The 23,336-nt window shown below is 37.3% G+C and overlaps 1 protein-coding gene and 1 long non-coding RNA gene across 2 annotated transcripts; both read right to left on the bottom strand.

The window, feature by feature from the left end:
- Nucleotides 1-333: 333 nt before the first annotated feature.
- On the bottom strand, nt 334-18,530 carry LOC128603304 (mucin-4-like). Its single transcript, XM_053617612.1, has 26 exons — nt 18,190-18,530; nt 17,089-17,679; nt 16,950-16,994; nt 16,490-16,537; nt 14,040-16,304; nt 10,019-10,133; nt 9,824-9,934; nt 9,569-9,733; nt 9,131-9,373; nt 8,887-9,006; nt 8,531-8,791; nt 8,100-8,420; nt 7,837-8,022; nt 7,131-7,367; nt 6,772-7,029; nt 6,565-6,660; nt 6,204-6,383; nt 5,814-5,927; nt 5,472-5,729; nt 4,970-5,206; nt 4,810-4,872; nt 4,648-4,711; nt 4,444-4,563; nt 3,258-3,378; nt 2,664-2,815; nt 334-2,576 (listed from the first exon to the last, which is right to left on the bottom strand). The coding sequence occupies exons 5-26, from the start codon at nt 14,721-14,723 to the stop codon at nt 2,450-2,452; spliced, it is 4,233 nt and encodes a 1,410-aa protein (XP_053473587.1). The 5' UTR covers nt 14,724-16,304; nt 16,490-16,537; nt 16,950-16,994; nt 17,089-17,679; nt 18,190-18,530; the 3' UTR covers nt 334-2,449.
- A 1-nt stretch (nt 18,531) lies between these two features.
- Nucleotides 18,532-22,589, bottom strand: LOC128603669 (uncharacterized). The gene is made up of 5 exons (XR_008385053.1): nt 22,385-22,589; nt 22,165-22,263; nt 21,442-21,477; nt 21,284-21,322; nt 18,532-18,610 (listed from the first exon to the last, which is right to left on the bottom strand). It is a non-coding gene; the product is annotated as an uncharacterized LOC128603669 (long non-coding RNA).
- Between the last annotated feature and the right edge of the window lie 747 nt (nt 22,590-23,336).

Raw genomic sequence — 23,336 nt, 5'->3', positions numbered from 1 at the left:
TTCCACTGTTGTGAGACAATAAACATCCTTGTGTTTTTTCTGAAAATGGATTACAGCAACATTTCCAGGATTTACCCAGAACACTGCTTACTAAGACATAAAACACATAGTTACCACTTTTTAAAATGTGTTTTATTTTCACCATATCCTATATGGTTATAGTTAAGACATCTAGTCTAACCCCTCTGTCTCATCTCTACTACCAAACCTATTATTCACAGCAGTCATCTAATGGACTTGCCTCAGTCTCAGTCTTCTCCTCAGAACAAAGACGAAAGGAAATCGCTGCAACGTCTTCAGGTGCAACACTTAACACACGTCTTTCCACACAGAACGGCTTTCTTCAAAAACCCCTGTAGCCACTGATAATTTCCCTCTTCCTCACAATGTGATGAACCTCTCCCTCGAATACACACACACACACACACTTTCCTTTTTTCATGTCAGGGGCTCCCTCTTTATCACATTCTCACAATTCTGTCCAGTGTCAAAGAGTGTTAACATAAAACAGCATAGGTGGCACGAAGATGGTTCAAAGCTCAGCACTATCAGTGCTATTGTAATAAGTGACATCAAATGCAACGTTACGACACACGAGTTGTGTCCACGTGTTTATCTCACTTATAAAGCTGCTTTGTCCAAATATACATAACAGCACATATAATGTGAAAAAAAGTACGTTATAAAGCAGATAAGACTTAATAATTTGGCAAAGTTTTATAACACATTATGTCATCAGTCCAGCTGTATAATATCATCTAAGCCACACTATGCTGTTCCATGCTGGCATCATACAAGAGGACATATCATTCAAGACGTATCTTCCTAAGATATACATTCAATATCATCTCTAATGATGTAACATTTACTTGCTATTACAAAGACAAGTATACATAGAATACATGACTGTTTACTTTTATACCACAGTGTTGTTGAATTCTTGAATAAGGTCAAAAGGTGTTGTTCTAAGTTAAAAGTTTTCTATAACAACAATTCTAATCACAGGTTATTATTAACGCTCTTGTTCTAATACGTTACCGTTTCTATAGTAACAACTTACATAGTGACTTGTATGGAGGACAATCTACATAATCGAATGCTAATAATATAAATGAATTATTCTTTAACTATGTATGTTAAGAAATAAAAATGTATAATTGTTTATATGGTGAATATTTCCATAAAGAGACCTTTCATTAACATTAATGAAAGGAGTCTACAATGTAAATAAGTTTTCCACACAGGGGAATTTATGCTTTATGTAGATTTTTTGTCTTCAAGAGAGAGAGAAAAGCAAGGCTGGTGAGGGAATAACTATTTATAACTGCTAAAACATACAGCTCCCTTCAAAAGTATTAGAACAGCAGGGCCAATTCTATTGTTTTTGTTATACATTGAAGACATTTGGGTTTGAGATCAAAAGATGAACATGAGACGACGGATCAGAACATCAGCTTTCATTTCCTCGTATTTACATCTAGATGTGTTAAAGAACTTGGAACATGGCACTTTTTGTTTGAACCCACACATTTTTTCAAGTGGTCAAAAATATTGGAACACGTGACTGGTGTTTCTTGCTGCCCAGGTGTGCCCTGTTAAATTGATTGTTGAAAGAATTAATAGCTCTGAATGTCTGCTGTTGGTTTGAGCCCTAGGTTTCACCTGTGAAGACTGCAATTTTTGGTAAAATAGGATAAACCATCATGAAGACCAGAGAGCTGTCTATGAGAGAAAAGCAAGCCATTTTGAAGCTGAGAAAAGAGGGAAAATCAATCAGAACTATTTCACAAGCATTGGGCATAACCAATACAACAATTTGGAATGTCCTGAAAAAGAAAGAAACCACTGGTGTACTAACAACCACATATGGATCAGGTTGTGCGTAATTACAGGTTGTAATTTATTTAAGACTATTTTTACTTTTACTCACCTAAAAATGGGTGGTCTGCCACCAAAGGTGCCGTGTGTTAAGATGTAAATATGAGGAAATGAAAGCTGAAATTCTGATCCATCATCTCATATTCTTCTTTTGATCTCAAACCCAAATGTCTTCAAAATATAGCAAAAATAATAGAATTGGCCTAGCTGTTCCAATACTTTCAGAAGGATCTGTAAGTGATAACAGGAACTTCTTACGTGGACTTTCCAAAACATTAAATCTAACAATAAACAGGTAAAAAGTATGATGTGTCGTTCTTTATAAAAATGTAAAATTGTAATTATTAGCAGATTGCTGTGATATCAGAAGAATAAAACACACTGTGATGTTCTGTTATACTCTGTGTTATATGATCTGCCCTGACATATTTTATACTCCTTACCAAACCTGCTTGGTACCTAACTGAGCAAAAATATTTTCAAAATGGCAGAAGTAACAAATAAGAAATACAAACACAAGCCTGTAACCCTAATGAGAACGGAGAGAAATGATGCCTCGTGTAGGAAGCGATCACTCAAATCTCCTGAGGTGGTTATAAAGGGACTGCACATATGTAAACACACACATGGGGTCAGGGTTGGACCCCATCGCCATCATGTCGTCCACCTCGATCAGCCGAATGCAGTCTGCCTTCTCCCTGAGAGACAAGAAAGTACTCAGAATATCACAGATCGAAGCAAACACTGTCACACACTCACTCACTCAGTCAAACACACACACTTACTCAGCGGTGGAGAAGGCTAAATCGAGGTTATGTTTATGGTGTGCAGGATTCAGCTCATTGTAGTCAAACTCATTAGGGAAGAAGGAGTGCACCAAAGCACAGAAGGCCATTCCATCAGACCAGCTGGAGGAGAAGTTATGGATATCTATGTGCTGAAAGAGAGACAGAGAGAGACAAAGAGAGAGAGAGAGAGACAGAGAGAGAGAGAGAGAGATTAAGCTACACCCACTGTAAGAGCTTATGCAACTGGATTATTGAAATGAATTGAAATTAATTATTTTACTAAGACACCAATGGGGATGCAAACTTTTGTACTCAGCTCCAAATCTGCAAGTGCACACACATACAGCACTGAAACTGTTTATCTTCACATAGAGAATATACAGTGCCCTCCACTATTTTTGGCACCCTTGGTAAATATGAGCAAAGAAGGGTGTGAAAAATTGTCTTTATTGTTTAAACTTTTAAACAATAAAGTTTGAAATTGTTTGATATCCATGAGAGCAGTGTATTTTTGTGAATTTTTTGAACAAAATATCAAGACGTTAAACAATAAGTGGAGGACTCTGTAAGTGACAGCTTTTCAGTGCAGACCTGGTAGCCGATGGTTTTGGAGCGGCACCACTCCAGCAGGAGCTGTTTAATGCCGCTGGCGCTGGACGTATTGAAGCTCTGAGATCGTCTCAGTTTAGGTCTCGACTCCACGCTCTTATCACTGAGGAGACATGAGTATGCAAGGACTCTTCATTAGTTTTGTGTCACTTTATATATATATATATATATATATATATATATTTGTGTGTGTGTATTACAATACTGAAAACAATATTGTCAGAATTTTGCTTGATCTTGAAGCCCCTCCCTTGCAGAAATGAATATTCACATCACATGTTATGTTTCACAAAGTTTTCATGGACTTTTTCATGTAGTGTATGTGAATTTATTTGTCTTTCCAAAGATTCATTTATTTTCATGTGATTTTTTTTTTTACGCATGATTTGTTTATTTTCACATGCACGTTTTGATTTCTACATATGAATTATTTTGTTTCACATGTAATTTTTCATTTTGTCAAATGATTTTTCCCCATAAGGATTCCTTTAAATGATTTTTCTGTATGTGATTTTTTTTTTTACACAACTCATTATTTTATCGTGATTTTTTAATATAATTCGTTTATTTTCACGTGTGATTTTATACATAATTCATTTATTTTCTGTGATTTTTTTACACGATTTGTTTCTTTTTTAAAAATGTGATCTTACATGTGATTAATTACTTTCATGAGATTTTTACACGACTTGTTTATTTTCAAATGTATATGTGAATGTTTACATATTATTCTTTCATGTGATTCTTTCCCCACATGACTCATTTATTTTTATACATGATTAATTTATTTCATGTGATTTTCATGCATGTGTTTTAATTTTCATTTTATATATATATATATATATATATATATATATATATATATATATATATACACACACTCACATGTACATATACATAAGGTTCAGTTTTACTGGTGTGATTTTTCTCCCATGAATAATTCTAATAATAATGAATTCCTGAATAATTTAAATCTAATATACTGTTCACATGATGTCAGATGTGTCATTTCAGGGCATAACATTGTAAACTGCAGCTTCATATGTTAAAACATTATGATCAAACATGAAATGTATGTGAATTTTCCGTAAGGTATGTTCTCCGGTAGTTTCTTATGCAGTGTGTGTAGGTTAAATATCAAAGCATCAATGTTGGCGTATTTAGAAACCTGCTAGGTTCAGAATTCATTCCCTGAAACAAGGCCTGCTTGCTCTGGAAGTTTCTCTGCAGTGTTTGTGATCCTGCCAAACTCTCTTTACCATTCACACTGTCAGATTTCTTGATGAAGCTGCAGACAAAATAAAAACAGGTAATGAGTGAAATTTATGCCACATTAGATCTAGACCTCAGTGTTTAACAAATGCATCCTTACTTGTCATTGACTGGTTTGGAATCAGAGAAATGAGCTGGCTTAGAAAACGTGCTGGAAGTCTTGTCTGGGGAAAAAAAAAGCATCACAGGAGAGAGAATTCACACTGAGATGAAAAGCATTGAGACAATTCAGGTGCATCAGTAAACAGGATTATTTTTTAACCTGGATAACCAGGAGAACTTGTAGTTATCTTCTGGCTCGAGGTCCACGGCTTGACTGCTGACACTAGAATTAAACAATAATATCAGACAAAGGCAACAGAGGGTTGGATTGGGGATATAAACAATTTAAATCAATAAGTATTGCACTACACGTAACTCACCAGGTCTGATGGGAGGGTCCATGATAGTTGATGGTTTCGAAACTGTTGAGTCAGATGCTGATTGGCTGAAAAACGATGGGTTAAAATGTGGTGTAGTGTTAAGCTGTGAAATGTTGCTAGACCTGCTGATGGACTTGGGGCTTCGTGGGATTTGGTTATTGCGTGTACCAGACAGCTGTGGTGATGAGATGGCTGGATATTGACTGCTGAGAGACGACTTCACATCCTGGGACATCCCTAATTAGATGAAATAACGTGTAAGAATGTAGATCATATGTAAATACTAGAAAAAGAGGCTAAGTGACTATTGTATGTGCTACATCATTGCATCTATTTTTTTTTATGTTGTGTAATCATTAGTGTCAATCAACAAATAAGAATGGAGTCTCTGCAAGGAATTAGTTGAAACGATGTTTGCCTTCATTAGGTGAAATATAACGGCCAGACGTAAACAATACTGAAATACATAGAAACAGAAACACTGCACATGTGTGTTACTCACCAGACGTAGTAGAAAGCTCAGTCATTGGGGGATATGATTTAGTACTCAATGTTGATTGGCCAAACACTTTTGACTTTAGTGGAGGGGAAGGGTTAGGGAGAGAAGAGCTGGGATTGGCTGATCTCCTGACAGGCTTAGGGCTCATACGAATCATAGAAGTGACAGGTGCTTGGGGCATTGCAGAGGTTGTGGATGCATCTACAACTGATCGCACTTCCTGTGACACTGAGGAATAAACTGAGGAGTATCCAGAATACTCTGACCAGAAAAAGGGAGAAACAAAGAAAATGAGGATGGATCTGGGATCTTCTTTATGTAAAAAGAGAAAAATGCAGAACTCACCACTATCAGTAGGTGATTCTGCTCGTCTAGCTAGAGAACTTATGGAGAGCTGAGGCTGTGAGAAGACACGGGACAGACTACGTGACTTCCCTTCTCGTGATTCTGTGGAGGCCTCTGATTAGATAAAAAGGACAAATTTAAGGCTCTAAGTAAACATTCAATCCTATATCATTTAAAGTATATGGGATATCCAAAATGTTGTGTGTTGAGGAGAAGATGCATTTTCCAGATATTCCAATGAAACATTGATGTGGTGCACATTTCCTGGAATATTTGATTGACATCTCGTTGTGTTACTTTTATAAATTAGGAGAAAGTATGCTAAAAAAATATCTATTCTAATCTAGAGTATGTAGATGAGATACCGCTGATGATGTAGCGAATCAATACCTATCTGTGATGACGTAAACAACTTCTCTGTGTTGTGATTGGCTGGTTTTCTTTGACGTCTAGGGCTCATGCAAGTTATAGAGTTTGCAATAGGCTGGGCAGAAGTCACATGCTGACTGTTTACTGAAGACCTCACTTCCTGAGACACGGATGAATACACTGATGAGTAGCCAGAGTACTCTGGGTGAAGAACAAAAATAAGATTTTCAGTGAAATCAATGTTTAGATTAGTGAGTAGAAGCCATGGTATTGTGAGGAAAAGGTATTAAAGAAAAGAACTGAAAGTCGTGATCTAGGCAATCTAGGAATCTGTCTATTTTAAATACTAGCAGTTGAAGTAAAAGACATTGATCTGATTTACCACTTCCAGATGGCGAATCTGCACGTCTGCTTAGAGAACCAATGGACAGCTGAGGATGGGAGAAACTGTCCCCTGTTGACCTCATTTCCTGTTGGACTGAAAGAGCATCTGATTGGACAAAAGGATCTAAAACTATTTTGGCAAATATATTTCTAAATGGACAAATTAAAGCAGAAAGGGCAGGAAAAATAATAAACTTGCACTCACACTGAACTGGATATTGGGTTTGGTTGATCTCTGAGGTTATACTAGATGTCTCAGCAGAGTTTAGGTGAACAACAGACTGAGAACTGATAAGACTGCTATCGTGATTTTGTGCAAGGTTGTGGTTTGTCAGTCTTTTGCAAGGCTGTGGACTTTTTTGTGTGAATGAGGGGACAGGAGAGTGAGGAGTCACTTTGCTGGAAGACTCTTGACCTCCATTACTGTCAGGTGAATCTATTTTGTCTGGGCAAGAGAAGTAATCTGTCAGACAAAATACAGTATATAATCTGTATGGGTTTCATTGTATTATGATCAGGATAATCATTTTACAGTTTCATGTTTACATTATTATAACATCTCACCAGACACTGGTGATGGTACGGCTAACACCGGTTTCTTCATTGTAGTAGGAGATGGTGTGAGGTTCCGTTTGGTGGAAGAACACTCATCTAGGTTAAACCTGGTTGGTTTAACCTTAGATTTGGGGCTCATGTGAACATTTAAATTTGATGTTGCAGATTGGACAGGTTCCTGAGATTCAATCACAGTTGCTTGTTTCTCGTAAAGACTGCTGGTTGATGACATTTTTTCCGCATGGACTATGGGGAAAAACCCAGCTCTGACGTTAAGCAAGGAATAAAACAGGCAGGCTTTTATCAGAAAATAATCAGCAAGAAGGTGTTGTGATGCGAAGTGGAATGTTTTTCAATAACAGCACATCATGAAGTGTTTTCATCCTTTTATACCACTCTAATTTGCAATTACACAATTACAATTGCTTATTTATTACTGAAAAAGACAAAGACATTGTATGTTGTGGAGCGAGGGCAGTTCTCTTATCAGTTATAACAGGTTTTATTATTGTTGTTCCCTTACCAGCCTCTTTTTTTATCTCTTGACGTTAATAAGACAAAAAAAAAAAAAATGCAGCTTCTTCATGTTGTAGAGAAACCAGAAAGATCAAACTCCACGTTAACATTCAACAATGCTGTGGTACAACTTGAAATATGTTTCGGAGTGACTAATATCCTGATGAAAACTGTGATACAGTGATGATATCATTCTTACCAATTCTGTGGTGTGATCTGATTGCCGGAATTGGTGTAGATGGAGACTTGAATGGTGTAGGTCTTTGGTTGGATGACCTCAGAGGTTTGGGGCTCACAGGAACAGTTGAACCACTCGTAGGTTGGTTTGGTGTTGGTGTACTAAGTGGATCTGCATGTTGAATTGAACTGGTTGCTGGAGAATGATCTAGTTGAAGAAGCAGAAAGCAAATATTGAAAGCTAATGAGTGCTAAGAAGGAAAGAAAGAAAAGTATGTTATTCACCATCTCTGAGGGAGGGCTGTAAATGTCCTGTAGAACAAGCAGATATTGGAGATGCCACCGAGAATGGGGCTGCATGGTGGTTGTATAGAGATGCACTGGATTCTGAAGCTTTGCCAACTGTTGAAGCTTTAAATGGCGATTCAGTTGCCTCGGGTGTACATGGTAGTTTAAATGGAGCAGGAATTTGGTTGGTTGATCTGAGAGATTTAGGGCTTAGAGGTATGTTCATAATGCTGACTGGTTGCTGGGGTTCTGTCATGGATCCCAAGCTTGATTGAACATTGATCGTTGACCGGAGAACTTGTGATGACAGTAAGCGTTCTGACAACGAGAGAAGGAATATAAAGTAATTGTGGTTTGAGAATCTTGTAAACATTGGTAGATGTCAATATATATATGTACATTTAAGTCCACCACAAACAAAAACTTACCAGTTCTAAAAGTAGACTCTGAGGATTTCCTTGTGGCACTGATATTATTTGATATAGGCAAAGGAGCCACATGAAGGTTCTTTGCAGATGTAGCTGTATCTGAAGCTGATTTGCTGAAAGGCAGATCAGCATTTTGATTGGTTAATTGCATGGTTTTGGGAGTTGTTAGGTTGGTGTCTGCATTGGCCATTAGATTTGGTTTTCCTGTGGCTTCCAGATTGCTGATCATCGACGACAATTCCTGTGTCTCCAAAGTAATATCTGATTCAGTGGAAGGTTAACAGGATGAGATGTGGAGACAATGTTGGGAAAGCAGAGGAGAAAAATAGAAAGTTGAACATAGATATTGCACTCACCATTCTGAAAGGAAGACTTTTCTGCAACTGTCTTTGGTGAGACTTTTTCAGGGGGCAACTGATGAAACTGATGAGTTGTAGAGTTATGGATGTCTGGTGTCATAACTTCCTGACCCTCCTCTGTTGGTTGAAAAGAAGGAAGAAAACAATATATAAAAATATGAATCATCAGAAGAATGTTCAGTATGCCTGTAGGGAAAAAATAGATAGTGTCAAGAACTATGATTGGTGTGGTTTCACCTACCAGATTCATGCTGGGATTCTGTGTTTGGCTCTGGTGTGGAGATTTCAATAGCTGAATGGCTAAATTGAGGCGGTGGTGGTATGAGTTTGGTAAGAATGGAGGGTGGGCTACGTTGTATCCTCCAAGGCCTTGGAGACGTAGGGCTTAATGAAAAACCTTCAGCAACTCCAGATTTCTGGGTTGTTTCCATTAAAACCATGGACATGGTTTGGCTATTGTTTGATGACTTCATTTCCTGGGTCTCTGTCAATGAAAAAGAAATAGGACATTTTATAAAGTGTTAGGCAACTTGTCAGTTTTCAGGACAGAAATTCTTCTTGGTATATCAGTTGCAATTTGGATAATAGTGATGTCTGTAGTGTCATGAAACCTGGGACTGAGTTTGAGTAAGTTGCAGCTGTGCATGGCTGAGGTCAGGAGACAGTGTGTGGGTGTTACCTGTAGTCTTGGACTTCTGAACTGCCAGATCTCTTGCTCTGCTCGTAGCTGTCAGTGGACGCTGTCTTGTAGTCATGGCCACAGATGTCACATGCTGACTGGATAATGATGACATCACATCCTGTGATACGGAGTATCCAGAATATCCAGAGACTCCAGAGTATTCTTTAATGACAAAGAAGTAAATAGAAATCATGAAAAACAAAGTAAAAAAAAAAAAAACAATTCAGTGACTGAGATGAATGTTTCACTTACCACTTCCTAAAGGACTTTCAGGTCTAGGGTCTGTGTTTGGATGTATTTGAGAAGATGTGATGGTCAGAGAGTCAGAGAGTGCATGTTGTTTACTGACCAGCGATGCTACTTCTTTTAGTTCGTAAAGGAAATTTATGATCAGTTAATGATTATTAGACCAATGCAAGTCATGAATTCAATCTGACTGTCTGTTACCTTGTTCTTTTTCAGGTTTATTCTCCAGTCCAGCTGAAGTTAAGGGGTCTTTACCTTCTTCTTTTTCTTCTTCTTCTTCTTCTTCTTCTACCTCCTTTTCCTCTTTGCTTAACACCTGTCAATCAATAAGATTATATGCATGTATAATACCATTTCGTCTGGGACAAAAGTCTTAGTTTTCAGAGGCAGAGAATTTATCTGCTGATGTTTTGTAAAATACTTCTAGTGGAGAGGGACAGAATTACAGGTTAACTGAAATACAACTCTGGCTTTGAGCTACTATTTTAGTTACAGAGCTTTTCAAACCATTCAGGGAGTTGTCAAATTACTACCCCCACTAAACCATCATATAATTACCTATTCACTGTTTTTTGTTTTTGTGAGGTCAAATATAGTTTTTGAGACCACTTACTCAAACAATCCCCTCATTAACAATTAAAGTACAGTGCTCTTCCTTTTTTCAGACTATGCATATACACTGCTTCAATGAGAATATTAGCTCTAAACAGCTATATACTGTATATCTTTTTGCCTTGAGTAGATGTATTTCTGTCCATTTACGTTGTTTCCCTAATTTTCTCCCCATTTTGATCACCTGCCAACTCCCACCCACCAACCAGCTCTCTCCTATCATAAAACAGCTACCAACCAGGGAAGGAGAAGGCTACCATGTGCTCCATCTGAGAGCCAGCCAACTGCATCTTTTAAGACTGCTGCTCATGCTGCATCACAGGGCGGCGTAACACACTTGAATGAAATTGCTATTTACCCTCTTCCGCATACGTGATCTCACAGATACCCATGACTGGCTAGTGTCTCTATGATGATTGACAGTGGAGAGAGAGTATGCCCCTCTCTCCCAGAGGAAATGGCCAGTGGATGTGACATAGTTGGGAATTGAACTCCCAATCTCTCGACAATAAGGCCCTTCTCTATTGCACCTTTATTCAAGGATGTGATTCATTCATTCATTCATCTTCAGTAACTGTTTTGTAGTGGTGGATCCAGAGTATATCCAGGGAACTCTGAGCAAGAAGCAGGAATACACCCTGGATGGGCCACAAGTCCATTGCAGGGCACCATGCACACACACGTTCACACCCTTATTCAAACCTAGGGGTAACTGAGTGTAGCCATGGGGAGAACAAGAGAAAGTCTGCACAGACAATAAGGTTAAGTTAACTGTAAACAAGAATTCAGTCATTTATTGAAATACAAAAAAATGTCATTTAAAAAAGCAAGACACTGATTGATTTTGGCATTAAATCTATTGTCATAAGAAGAGTTTTTACTCTTGTATGATGCCAATAAGTCTAAAAACCTAGATTTACCACGTAAGCAATACAGTACTTGACTTTTAATCTTGATTACATAGAGGAAGACGGATGCCTAAATGAATTTCGTGTCAGAAAATTAAAATTAGCTTAAGTTTAAAACATATCAACACAGAGTAAATAAAAGCTTAACAGTACAATTATATACTGACGCAATTACAATGCCATATACCATAAAACAACATTTTCTTTCCTAATCTGCTATGTTGTAAATACTACAGCAAACCAGCTATTCTCCCATAGTAGACGGTTACAGTAGAATGTCACGAAGTAGAAGTTAAAGTTGTTGCCATTGTATTCACAGCTGTTGCTTAAAGTCACTAATAGTACTAGGATACAGCAATTTAGATGGGTCAGATTCCGGTGACACATTGTGTGTGTGTGTGTGTGTGTGTGTGTGTGTGTGTTTTGAGTGCTCAGTCATCAGGCTGGTAAGTAATACATTGTTTACATTCCACATATGTTTGTGGGTGTGTGGACATGCATTCTGTAAGTATGACAATATGCACATCGTGTTAGAGGAGAGATGTGCATTAATAGCCTTTGCCCTTTGGCTTTAAGGTTCTATTTAGAGGTGGTAGGCCTCCATGGCACACTTCCTCTATTTGGGAATAGTCAGAAGCCATAATAACTACTCACTTCCTCCCATGTGTAATATCTGCATTTGAATTTCTAAGACAGCAGTCTGGCCAATTTTAACAACAATTTAAGTGTAAGGATGGTACAGCAAACGGTCAGTCAACTCAGACCTGAGACAGGTGGCTTATACGCTAAAAATCATCAACTTGGACACTCATGGACCCAAAAAAATCCATGCTGTGTGTTTGTGCACATGACCAGTAATATTCATGATTAAAATAAATAACATTTTATGATCTATCCTGTTATGTAAAAGATGATTTCTTTTAAGGACACTGTAACTTATCAGAGTGTGTTAAGGAGTGTGCTAATTCTTAGTGGAACAAGACATCAATCAGTCTCGCTAAAAATACACAAGGCTTTTTAGGGCCACCTAAAGAAAGAGGGAGAGGGAGAGGGAGATTTGTGATCTGGGTGATAAGCATGTGACACCTAAACTACATGCTGAATCTCTTACCTAAACCACATGCTTGATCTGTGTGTGCAAACATTTGAAATGGTGTGAGTATTAAACAAATGGTCGCCAAAACAATCTTTGATCAAGGGATTGATTGGAACAGCTCAGGAACTTTGTGAATAAATTTGGGAATCTGTGATTGTGCTGTCAGTCTTCATAGAAAACTCCTAAAGACAACTAGGATCGTCATAACCCAAACAAGACTGACAGTAGCATGAATCATTAAAGCGACATTAAATATATGTAACTGTAATTCAAGACCTACAAGACTAGAAAACTTAAACCTATCTACATATCTGCATCTACTATATCTGTCTCCTGTTAAATATATCAGTGTCATTAAAGGAAACTGAATGCATTTAAATATTACAATAATCTTAGGATGCAAACGTATGTAAATGTACAACAGATTAAATCCTTATGTAAATCAGTTTTCTAAGAAGAATGTGAAATGTTTAAGGGAAGAGGTAACAATATTTTATGATATATTTTAATAATTATTAGAATTCAGATTTTCACACACACACACACACACACACACATACACACACGGCACAAAAAGAAATTTCATGGGACCCCTTATGATCATAAAATATTTAACTTATAAGTTAGAACATATATAATATAACATAATCTAACTATTCAAATATTAATCATATTAGGCTTCAAAATTCGTATCATATGAAAATACTGCAATTTTCTTGTAAAACTGCAGTAACATTAGTTATATGTTAGCTTCAGATTCTATTTGATTCATTCAACCGACCAATCACTCAGGTTTATGTATATAATGAGTATAATAATTATATAACTCTTAACTCTAGTTGTATAGTAATGTCCACTAAAAATGACCACACTACCACAGTGCTTTTAAATTATCAAATATGATCAATCAGACAGCATTGATTCACTTTCTATAACAGCAGTTCTGACAGTATTGCGGCTGTAATTTGAATCACAGGTTTATATTATTGAGCTCGTTCTAATACATTATTGTTTCTATAGTAACAGCTCATTTATAGGGATTTGTATGGCGGGCGCTCCACATAATCTAAGACTAATACTAAACAGATTAAAATGTTGTTATTTAACCAGGAAAAACATACAATCATTAATATGGTGAAGCTTCCTGTAAGGAGACATTTATACATTTATGGAAGGAGTCACCAGTGTCAGTGCTTTGTAACAGTCCCACCATGGGAGACTCTTCAGGACAGAGGACAAACTGCATCGTATTAATTTCGAGAGAGAAAAAAGAGAGGCTGTAGAGGGAATGAGTGTTTAGAGCTGCTATAACGTAAGTGATAACAGGAACTAACTTGTTCCACGACATTAAATGTGACTTTAAATGAATTTAAAACAATAATTTGATGTTCTTTAGTTTATTAAACAATTTGCTGTGGTGTAAAGGAATAAAATACTTCCAGTTGTGCTGTTATAGGAAAAACTACCAAACAGGATGGTAACACTAACTCTGTTTCGCATCCCCATCCCTTCCTTATAAAGGATTAAAACCACAGATTGCAGATCTCACTTTGAGAAGTGTGGATTTGAACAAGGAAAGCAAGCAGTGTGTGAATAAGTAGCTTACATTAGACTCATAACTTGCATCTATGTTAATGGTGCTGACCATGGATGCAGAAGGGGAGCTGCTGGAGGAAGTAGACTCTGAGTCCACACACACAGATCCACCGAGTAAGTATACTCCAGCTGGATCACAGGTTTCTTCTTCCTCCATGGAAGATGCAGTTCCTGGGCTACATCTCTCAGCTTGGATCTGAGCTTGAACTTGGAGATCAGGATTTGGATGGTAACTTGACTGGCTCACTATCCAAGGTAGTGTGTCTACCATTTGGGAAAGAGCCTCTAGCTTCTCCTTCAGCTGCTGGTTTTCCTCCTGGAGCCTTGAAACCATGTTCTCTAGGGGTTTGGCACCTTTACAAGCCTCCTCCAGGCGCTGCTCTACGTTTCGTTTGAAAGTAGCGACGTCGACGTGGATCTCACGTACAACAAGGCGCAGAGCTCGTTCAAACTGTGCCAGCACGCCAGTGCCATTCTCACCTGAACCACTTCCTGTACTCGATTCCATCACAGCGCAAACCCACAGAACTGTGTGTAGATGGTGTATGTGTCTTTCCTTGACCCGCCAGCGGGTATGTGAGCAGAGAGTGCTAAGATCAGGCTCTTTCTTTGCCTTCTTGGCCCCCAGGTCATTTAGCAGTGGAAGGAGAAGGGGGAAGGGAGAGTAATGGAGATGGAGAGCTTGGTTCCCCATGTAAGGGGTCTAATTTTAGAATGTATTTGCTGTCTGGCAGCCTGTCACTAGCCTTAATGTTTCATCAGGGCATGGTAAGACAGGGCAAACAGGGTGCAAAGACACACAAAATAATCTAAAATAGTTTCTCGATGTAACCTTCAATAATGATAGACCAAATCACATGGAGCCTATCACAACTAAATCAGTAAACAGTATTCACGTTTGTAGTTCTTGAATGAAGTGGAACAAAAATCAAATACAATCCAAGACAGTACAATCACATAAAAATTCTTTTCTAGTACAGCATCAGCTCCTATCATGTTTTACTTCATCAGCTCGTCTCCATCAAGTGAGTTTACCATATGGGGACAGGACAGTAATTCTTGGGTCAGAGGCCAAAGAGCATTGAGTCTGTAGCAGGTGCATGGTTACGGCATGATGTCGTAATGTGTGCTGAAATCTTATTTACCTGATTGATAAACAGGCTGAAGATAAAATATGGCACTAAAGAAATGATATCAGAGATTTCACTTTACAGTATTTAACATGTTTTTGAAGACACTGGTTTGCTAATATTAAGCATGTAAAAGTTTCAAATGATTCAAAACTGCATATTGACTTCTTTATGTGATAAACTTTGATTTAAATGTTTTATTCGAATTTCAATTTCAATTTTGACCCCATGCTATTGAAAATATGTTCAAGTAAAAGCAATGGGAATGGAATTATGGGGACTTGGATAGCTGGAAGGATAGTAGGGGTGTAAACCTCAGGCTTACACACGATACAATACAATTTCAATTATAAGGCAATGATTCGATATTTGACGATACCATTGACTCTGCTACGATCAATATGTGACCTACTGTGTTCAGAATCTTAAGAGGCCTACTGTTAAGTCACAAGTGATGATGTAGGGAAGGACAATTTCCAAACTATCAGAGTTACAGGCAAATCACCTCACCAGTTTAAAAATATGAATTACTTTTGCACACCAGTTGTTTGTCCTTTTTCTCTAATAATACATTTATGATTAATCAATTGTTGTATTGATTCATTTAAACTGTTGTCTTTCTATGTTGTTATGCTCTGAATAGATAGGGGTATGAGTGGATGGATAGTAGAGAGAGAGAGAGAGAGAGAGAGAGAGAGAGAGAGAGAGAGAGAGAGAGAAACATAATTATTACTGATGAAGTAGAAAATGGTTCTCATCTACAAACCTTAACATGAAGTATATGCACTATATGGGCAAAAGTATGTGGACACCTGACCATCACACCCACAATTGTGTGTTGAACATCCCATTACAGATTTATTCCCCCTTTACTGTTATAATAACCTCCACTCTTCTGGGAAGGCTTTCCACTAGACTGTGGAATCTGTACAAGAATCTCTGCATAAATAATGGGAGGGTGCAAGAACATTCAGAGTACTGTACACATTGAATACTGTATAAATTACATTTCCATTTACAACCTCATAGTTAGTTACAGTGTGGCTGGTTGGCATAAATCGTTTCAGCTTCCATGTGGCTGTTGGCGTAGATGTTGCTGTGGTTTGGAGGCTTGTTGACATCAACCTTATTTCTAGCCTTAGCTGCTTTAATAAAAAAAAGAACAAAGCAAGTAAAAAGGTTGCAAGAGTACACAGAACAAATTTATAATCTGAGCAATAAAACACCACAATGTTCTGACTGAGGATCAGTCAAATCAGAGATTAAAGCAACTACTGCAAAAAAGATTTTGATGCTAGCTTTATTGTGATCTTTCAGTAATAATACTCACCATGCTGATTGCTGCTGTGTTTCTCTTCACCGCGCTCTTTGTCATTTCCTGCAAGGGGAACGGATCAAAACCAAAAACTTTACTTCAGATTCCATGGTTCTTGAAACATAGCCAGGGGGTCAACAATTCTTTTTTTCTCTCCAAAACAAACTTACAGTAGCTGTCAAAAGTATAAATAATGTCAGCTTGAGTCCTGTGAGTGCAAAGTCCAGAAATAAAAACACTAATGATATAATAAACAATGTGTCAGCACACATTTGACTGATATTTAATTGATATCATATTAGAGTAATATAAATTAGATTATTTAATAAAATGCAACTTCAATCATAAGGGAGTCTTTGAAAAGGGTTTTAAACGGGAAGATTTCCCTGGTTGTAAAAATGTTTAAGAGCTAGAGTTTGAACAGATAAACAGTTTAAACAGTTGAAAAAAAAGGAAAAGAAAAGAAAATTCTTACTTTTTTCAAATCTTGAGTTTGCATAGATGTGATTATTTGATGCATCTGGAATAATAAACAAACATTTTTAAAATAAAATGTGTTAAAATAAACCCATATTCTAAAATCTATTATATTATGTAGTTGAAGCATCACTCACTGGAACAAGCGCACTTTATTAAACAGATTAAAACCACAAGAAGGGTGAGAGCAACAGCTCCTCCTCCTGCTGCTATAAAGGGCCATATAGGTAGAGATACCACTATATTCATGCTCGTCCATCTGTCTAAAAAAAAAAAATACAGAAATGTGAACAGAAATGTATATTCACTGTATCCAGAAGATCATGAATCAGTAGCATACAGCAGCATGCCAATATACAACTTACTTAGGTGAAGCTCCTGATACGCAATTCTGCAGCCGGTCCCGTTAAACAGCTCACAGTGGTAGAGACCCAGATCATACGGCTGCACTTTCTGAAGGAGGATGGAGAAGTTTCCTGATTCAGAGAGCTTAGCGAACGTCTTGATACGTCCACCTTTAGTATCCCAAAACAACACATTTCCCTGTAGCGTGATCTCCACTAGATGGTGTATTGTTGTGTTCCTCTGACTCCACACTACTGCTATATCTGCAGTCTTATCTGATCCGAGGAGAGTTGGATTAAAGTTACACGGCAGCAGGACATCAGACTGGAGCTCAGTAGAAATGTTACTGCTTAGTAAAAGTTCACTTTTGCACAGGCTTTCTCCTGTAATTAAAGATTAAAGTGTTATGATTTCAAATTTGAACTTAAGCAACACAATACTATTAGCTGATACTCAAACAGCACTATATTACACAACCCTACAGCTACACAGCAGCACAACATCAGATCCGAGCTCAGTAGTCAAGTTGACTCTGTTCATAAGTTTGCTTTGGCATATGCTGTCTGGAATTAGTGAAGAACACGAGTGAAGACGATTCAGGTACTTAAATCCGATTTAATCAGAGAATTATCAGCCTTGCATTTGCACTTTAGCACATTTGCCCTGGTTTCAGTTTTACACAAGCAATGTCTTTGGTGTTTAAACATTTCTCAACTGTACATGAATTGTTTTTTTGGATTACTCAAGCAGGCTTAAGATGAAAACAAAATAAATGAATGATGTACAAGTAGCACTCCAGTTTTTAGAACGGAAGAGTGATTAGCATATGTTACCTTAAGAGGTATAACTTGGGAAAAAAAAAACAAACGGTCAAATTTTAAAAATGATCTTACCTCTCATGTGTGAAATATGGCATAGAGACAGCCACAATATCCAGTGGTTCATCTCACAGAACATTTCTGTTGTTACTCAGTTGAGGTGTTAGAGAGCTTTTACAGCATTTCTCAAGTGTTCAGATGGACTACAGGGGAGTTTTCACCACTTCCTGAAAAACCTACGTGTGATTTTAATGGTGGGTGCAAGTGAACGTGAGCTTTTCTCATTTTGCACAACAAGTTTATTCTATTAATTTTTCTGTTGTTTCTTACTCTGTACCTTCAAGAGATCCATTCAGTGAAACATGAGTTGTGCTTCAACCTCTGAATATAAACATCCTCATTAAAACATTAAGCATCTGTCCTACCTGTTAACTGGAAAGTTGATGTAGATAGCAGTAGGTATGATGTCATGCTTTCTGTTGTTTCTTGTGTAACCCTAGGAACATATGACTAAAGTCAACCAGAAAGATTACAGACTTGTAAGTACTTGTACTCTGAAGAAAGAACCCAGTGGTGTTCATTCTTCAGAAAGACCTCAGGTTTTCACCACCAAACCTTAACCCAATTGAGCAGCATTTCACTTACTGAATAGGAGATTAAAGGGAAACCCCACCCCCCACCCCCCAATAAAAATATAAATAAATAAATATATAAATAACAAAGGCTAAAATCCTAAACTCTCGTCTCAAATCCATCTTTTGATCTCAAACCCAAATGTCTGGTGTACAATACAAACAATTTAATTGGCCTTGCCGCTCCAATTTTTTCAGATGGGACTGTATAAATTGTAATATGCCTAAGATGGATAAATCACATAGCAATCAACTGAGACAGGACCTGAGTGTACAGGAGAAGTAAAAAAGAAAACAGAAAAGACATACATAACCACAAAGGTAATAGCATCTAAGAGGTCTGTTACTGTTTTCTGTTTGCACTTACTGTGTCGAGGAGAATCTTAAACAGGATATCTCTAAAGATGCAGACAATATCTAGGATAATGCTTTGCACTTACTTACAGCGATTACCATTCATATTGTTCTTTTTGGCTCTCATTTTGTATCATTGATTGTGAACTCAGGGTGAAATTGCCCTTCTTATTTTTTGTTTTGTTAATTTTCTCCCCAATTTGGTCATGTGCAAATTCCAACCCACCAGCCAGCTCTCCCCAATCATATGATAACTACTAACTGGGGAGGGATGCTATCTGCACTCTTCTGCATACAGATGCTCATGACTGCTCATGACAGGGGAGAGAGAATGCCATCCTCCCTGGCCGCTAAATGAATTTAGAATACGTGGGTTACATTTAAATCTGTTTGTGGATCATAATTGAATGGAAAGATTAGAAAAAAAAAAGATGTAGTCTCTGTTGTTACACCAGGGAGAAATATAGAGTAATTATCTCAGGGCCATAAACACAGCTACTGACAAAACAATGCTTGATTCTTTATTAGCAAGCTAAACATTTCATGCTGTAACCGATAAGCTGAAACTGATAAACTGTAAACTGATAAGCTCTGGATCTAAAGAGCATTTATTATTATGGTTTATTAGACAGTTATCATCAAAGGTTTTACACTGAGTCACTACTAGAGGCTTCAGTGCTATATATAACAGAACAAAGTTTGGTTATTTTTTTTTAAATTTTTTTAATTTTATTTTATTTGTATAGCGCTTTTTACAATAGACATTGTCTCAAAGCAGCTTTACAGAAATATCAACATGGTATACAGATATTAAAGGTGCAAATTTATCCCAACTGAGCAAGCCACTGAGTGGCGACGGTGGCAAGGAAAAACTCCCTAAGATGTTTTAAGAGGAAGAAACCTTGAGAGGAACCCGACTCAGAAGGGAACCCATCCTCATCTGGGTAACAACAGATAGTGTGAAAAAGTTCATTATGGATTTATATGAAGTCTGTATGGCCTTAGGAGCAGCCGTAGTCCCAGCAGTCTGGAATTAGAGAAGATTTGAGCTCCATCCAGAGGCAGAAAGGATCTGGATCTCTAGTATCTCCATAAATTCATGTGGGGCTCGGCGAAAGGAGAGAGGGAGAAAAAAGATTATTATGACTGCGAAGTAGTAGAACAGAATCTAGTCAGGGTAGGCTTGAGTAAACAAATACGTTTTAAGCCTAGACTTAAACACTGAGACTGTGTCTGAGTCCCGAACACTAATAGGAAGACTGTTCCATAACTGTGGGGCTCTATAAGAGAAAGCTCTTCCCCCTGCTGTAGCCTTCACTATTCGAGGTACCGTCAAATAGCCTGCATCTTTTGATCTAAGTAGGCGTGGCGGATTATATAAAACCAAAAGGTCGCTTAGATATTGTGGCGCGAGACCATTTAGTGCTTTATAGGTTAATAAAAGTATTTTATAGTTAATGCGAGATTTTACTGGGAGCCAATGCAGTATTGATAATATCGGTGTGATATGGTCGTACCTTCTAGTTCTAGTTAGGACTCTAGCAGCTGCATTCTGGACTAACTGGAGCTTATTTATATTCCTACTGGAACATCCAGACAGTAAGGCATTACAGTAATCTAATCTAGAGGTGACGAATGCATGAACTAGTATTTCTGCATCATGTAGTGACAATATGTTTCTTATTTTAGAAATATTTCTGAGATGAAAGAAGGCTATCCTAGTAATATTATCTACATGAGCATCAAATGATAGGCTGGAGTCAATAATCACTCCAAGGTCTTTAACTGCTGCACATGATGAAACAGAAAGACCATCCAGAGTAGCCATGTGATCAGAAAGATTACTTCTAGCTACACGTGGGCCTAATAAAAGTATTTCTGTTTTATCAGAATTAAGTAGAAGGAAGTTAGTTAACATCCAATGTCTAATGTCCTTTACACAATCCTCAGCTTTACTAAGCTTCTGTCTGTCCTCTGGCTTCGCTGAAACATACAACTGTGTATCATCAGCATAACAGTGGAAGCTAATTCCATGTTTACGAATAATTTGACCTAGGGGTAGCATATATAAAGTAAAGAGCAGTGGGCCTAAAACAGAACCCTGTGGAACTCCAAAAGTAACCTCAGTACGCATGGAGAATTCACCATTTACGCATGGTTATCAAATACCACAGACTGCTTACTTCCTCTGTCTGAGTGTGCTGTTGCACCCACAACGTTTTCTGCAGAGACACAGGTCAACATTACTGTGTGTGCTAAATAGAACTACTGCAGATACAGAATATACTATATATAAATATAAAGTGTTTATATATAATGTATCAAACACATATCAACTTACCACAGTCAGTTTGTATAACAATGAAATCTTGTCTGTCTGCAATATAATTTCAAAGAACATGCTAAAATAAATAAATAAATAAATAAATAAAAGGTCCAAGTTTCAATTCAGAACCTGGACTACTCTGAGACACACACAGTACACTGGAGTGCATTTATTACTGCAGTACATTACTTTTACTTGGACAATTTATACACTCTAGTAAACAATATATAGGACAGATGCTCTTCTTTTTGTACAAGAAGAAGTTGTACAATCAAATCTATAAAATTTCACAGAAAGTAACAAATTCTACACGTTTGAATAAGATCACAAACAAGCGGATCTGTGTAACCAGTAATGTCAGTAATAACATTCATACACTTCATTCACCTTCAGTAAAACAGAAGAACCTGGAGGGCATTAACTCATGGTTTTATACTATAGGGGCACCTCACATTTTCTCACATGTATAAACACCTACAAAGCGGAAATGCCTTAAAATAGGTTATAGAATGACTGTAGGACGTGTGAATTGCTTTTGCTTTGACACTAAAAGCCACAAGCTATGTTTTAACAAATCACTTTGTTTGTGTAACTCAAACACTCAGTCTTTCACTTTATAGTGAAAACCACAATTCCTATACATGCAAAAAAAAAAAAAAAAAAAGAAAAAAAAAAAAAAAGAGACCCAGATGATTAAGAGAACATGAAGATGTGCTTGTAGAAATAACTCAGACTTACGTTTTGCATGTAATAAACAGGTTGTGAATACAGCAAGCAGCACAATTCCTCCTGAGAATGCTCCAACTGTGCTCCACACTAACTGATAGTTCTCTTGGCCTAGAATATAAATGATAAATTATATGAAACTTAATCCAACACGGCATTGTAAATGTAAAAACATATTCGTGCCCATTCCTTAAATAGATGTAGCAGTATGTAGGATACACTTATAATTTACTTTGTTGGATGGTATCACACAGGTGAAGCTCCTGATACGCAATTCTGCAGCCGGTCCCGTTAAACAGCTCACAGTGGTAGAGACCCAGATCATACGGCTGCACTTTCTGAAGGAGGATGGAGAAGTTTCCTGATTCAGAGAGCTTAGGGAACGTCTTGATACGTCCACCTTTAGTATCCCAAAACAACACATTTCCCTGTAGAGTGATCTCCACTAGATTGTGTATTGTTGTGTTCCTTGGACTCCACACTACTGCTATATCTGCAGTCTTATCTGATCCGAGGAGAGTTGGATTAAAGTTACACGGCAGCAGGACATCAGACTGGAGCTCAGTAGAAATGTTACTGCTTAGTAAAAGTTCACTTTTGCACAGACTTTCTCCTGTAATTAAAGAGTAAAGTGTTATGATTTCAAATTTGAACTTAAGCAATTCAATACAATTAGCTGATACTCAAACAGTACCATATTACACAACCCTATTTAATGTTTTAATATTTATATTACATGAAGTGCTGAAAATTCACTTAAGATAACAGATCACATAATGTAATATAATGTTCATTTAGATTTTTTAAATCCAGCCTATTTATTAAACAGATCATGTCATACACTTACCACTGAAAGTTGGTAAAATGAGGAGAATCCACAGAGCTCTGAACATGAACCACTGAAATTTCATTTTGCAGCTGTTACTTCTACACTCAAAGGCTACATGATGCGTTTCTTTGGCTCTCACTTCCTGAAATGACCTTAAGTGGAAATGAAAACTATTTTTGATGCATTACCCCCAGCCCTACACTATAGAGATTCATAATCTAAAATCTATATGTCTGATATAACTGATTACAGACTTCAGTTTTACTATCATTAAAATCTCTTTTATAAAGAGGACAAAAAATATAATATGATTATTATAATAAAAGATGAACTGTTTTGGCTTCCATATTTCCAT

The sequence above is a fragment of the Ictalurus furcatus genome, chromosome 28 (genome assembly GCF_023375685.1).
Source record: "Ictalurus furcatus strain D&B chromosome 28, Billie_1.0, whole genome shotgun sequence".
Lineage (NCBI taxonomy): Eukaryota > Metazoa > Chordata > Actinopteri > Siluriformes > Ictaluridae > Ictalurus > Ictalurus furcatus.
The sequence above is the reverse complement of the archived record's forward strand: the minus strand, read 5'-3'. Positions and strand labels throughout refer to the sequence as shown.

What these genes read in the sequence shown, in the direction of transcription:
- LOC128603304 (XM_053617612.1), bottom strand. Translation starts at nt 14,723, where the DNA reads ATGGGGAACCAAGCTCTCCATCTCCATTACTCTCCCTTCCCCCTTCTC. An exon ending in CAGATCACACCACAGAATTG is followed by an intron (nt 7,368 to 7,836) that starts GTAAGAATGATA and finishes TTTTCCCCATAG; the next exon opens with TCCATGCGGAAAAAATGTCA. An exon ending in CGTACCATCACCAGTGTCTG is followed by an intron (nt 7,030 to 7,130) that starts GTGAGATGTTAT and finishes TTTGTCTGACAG; the next exon opens with ATTACTTCTCTTGCCCAGAC.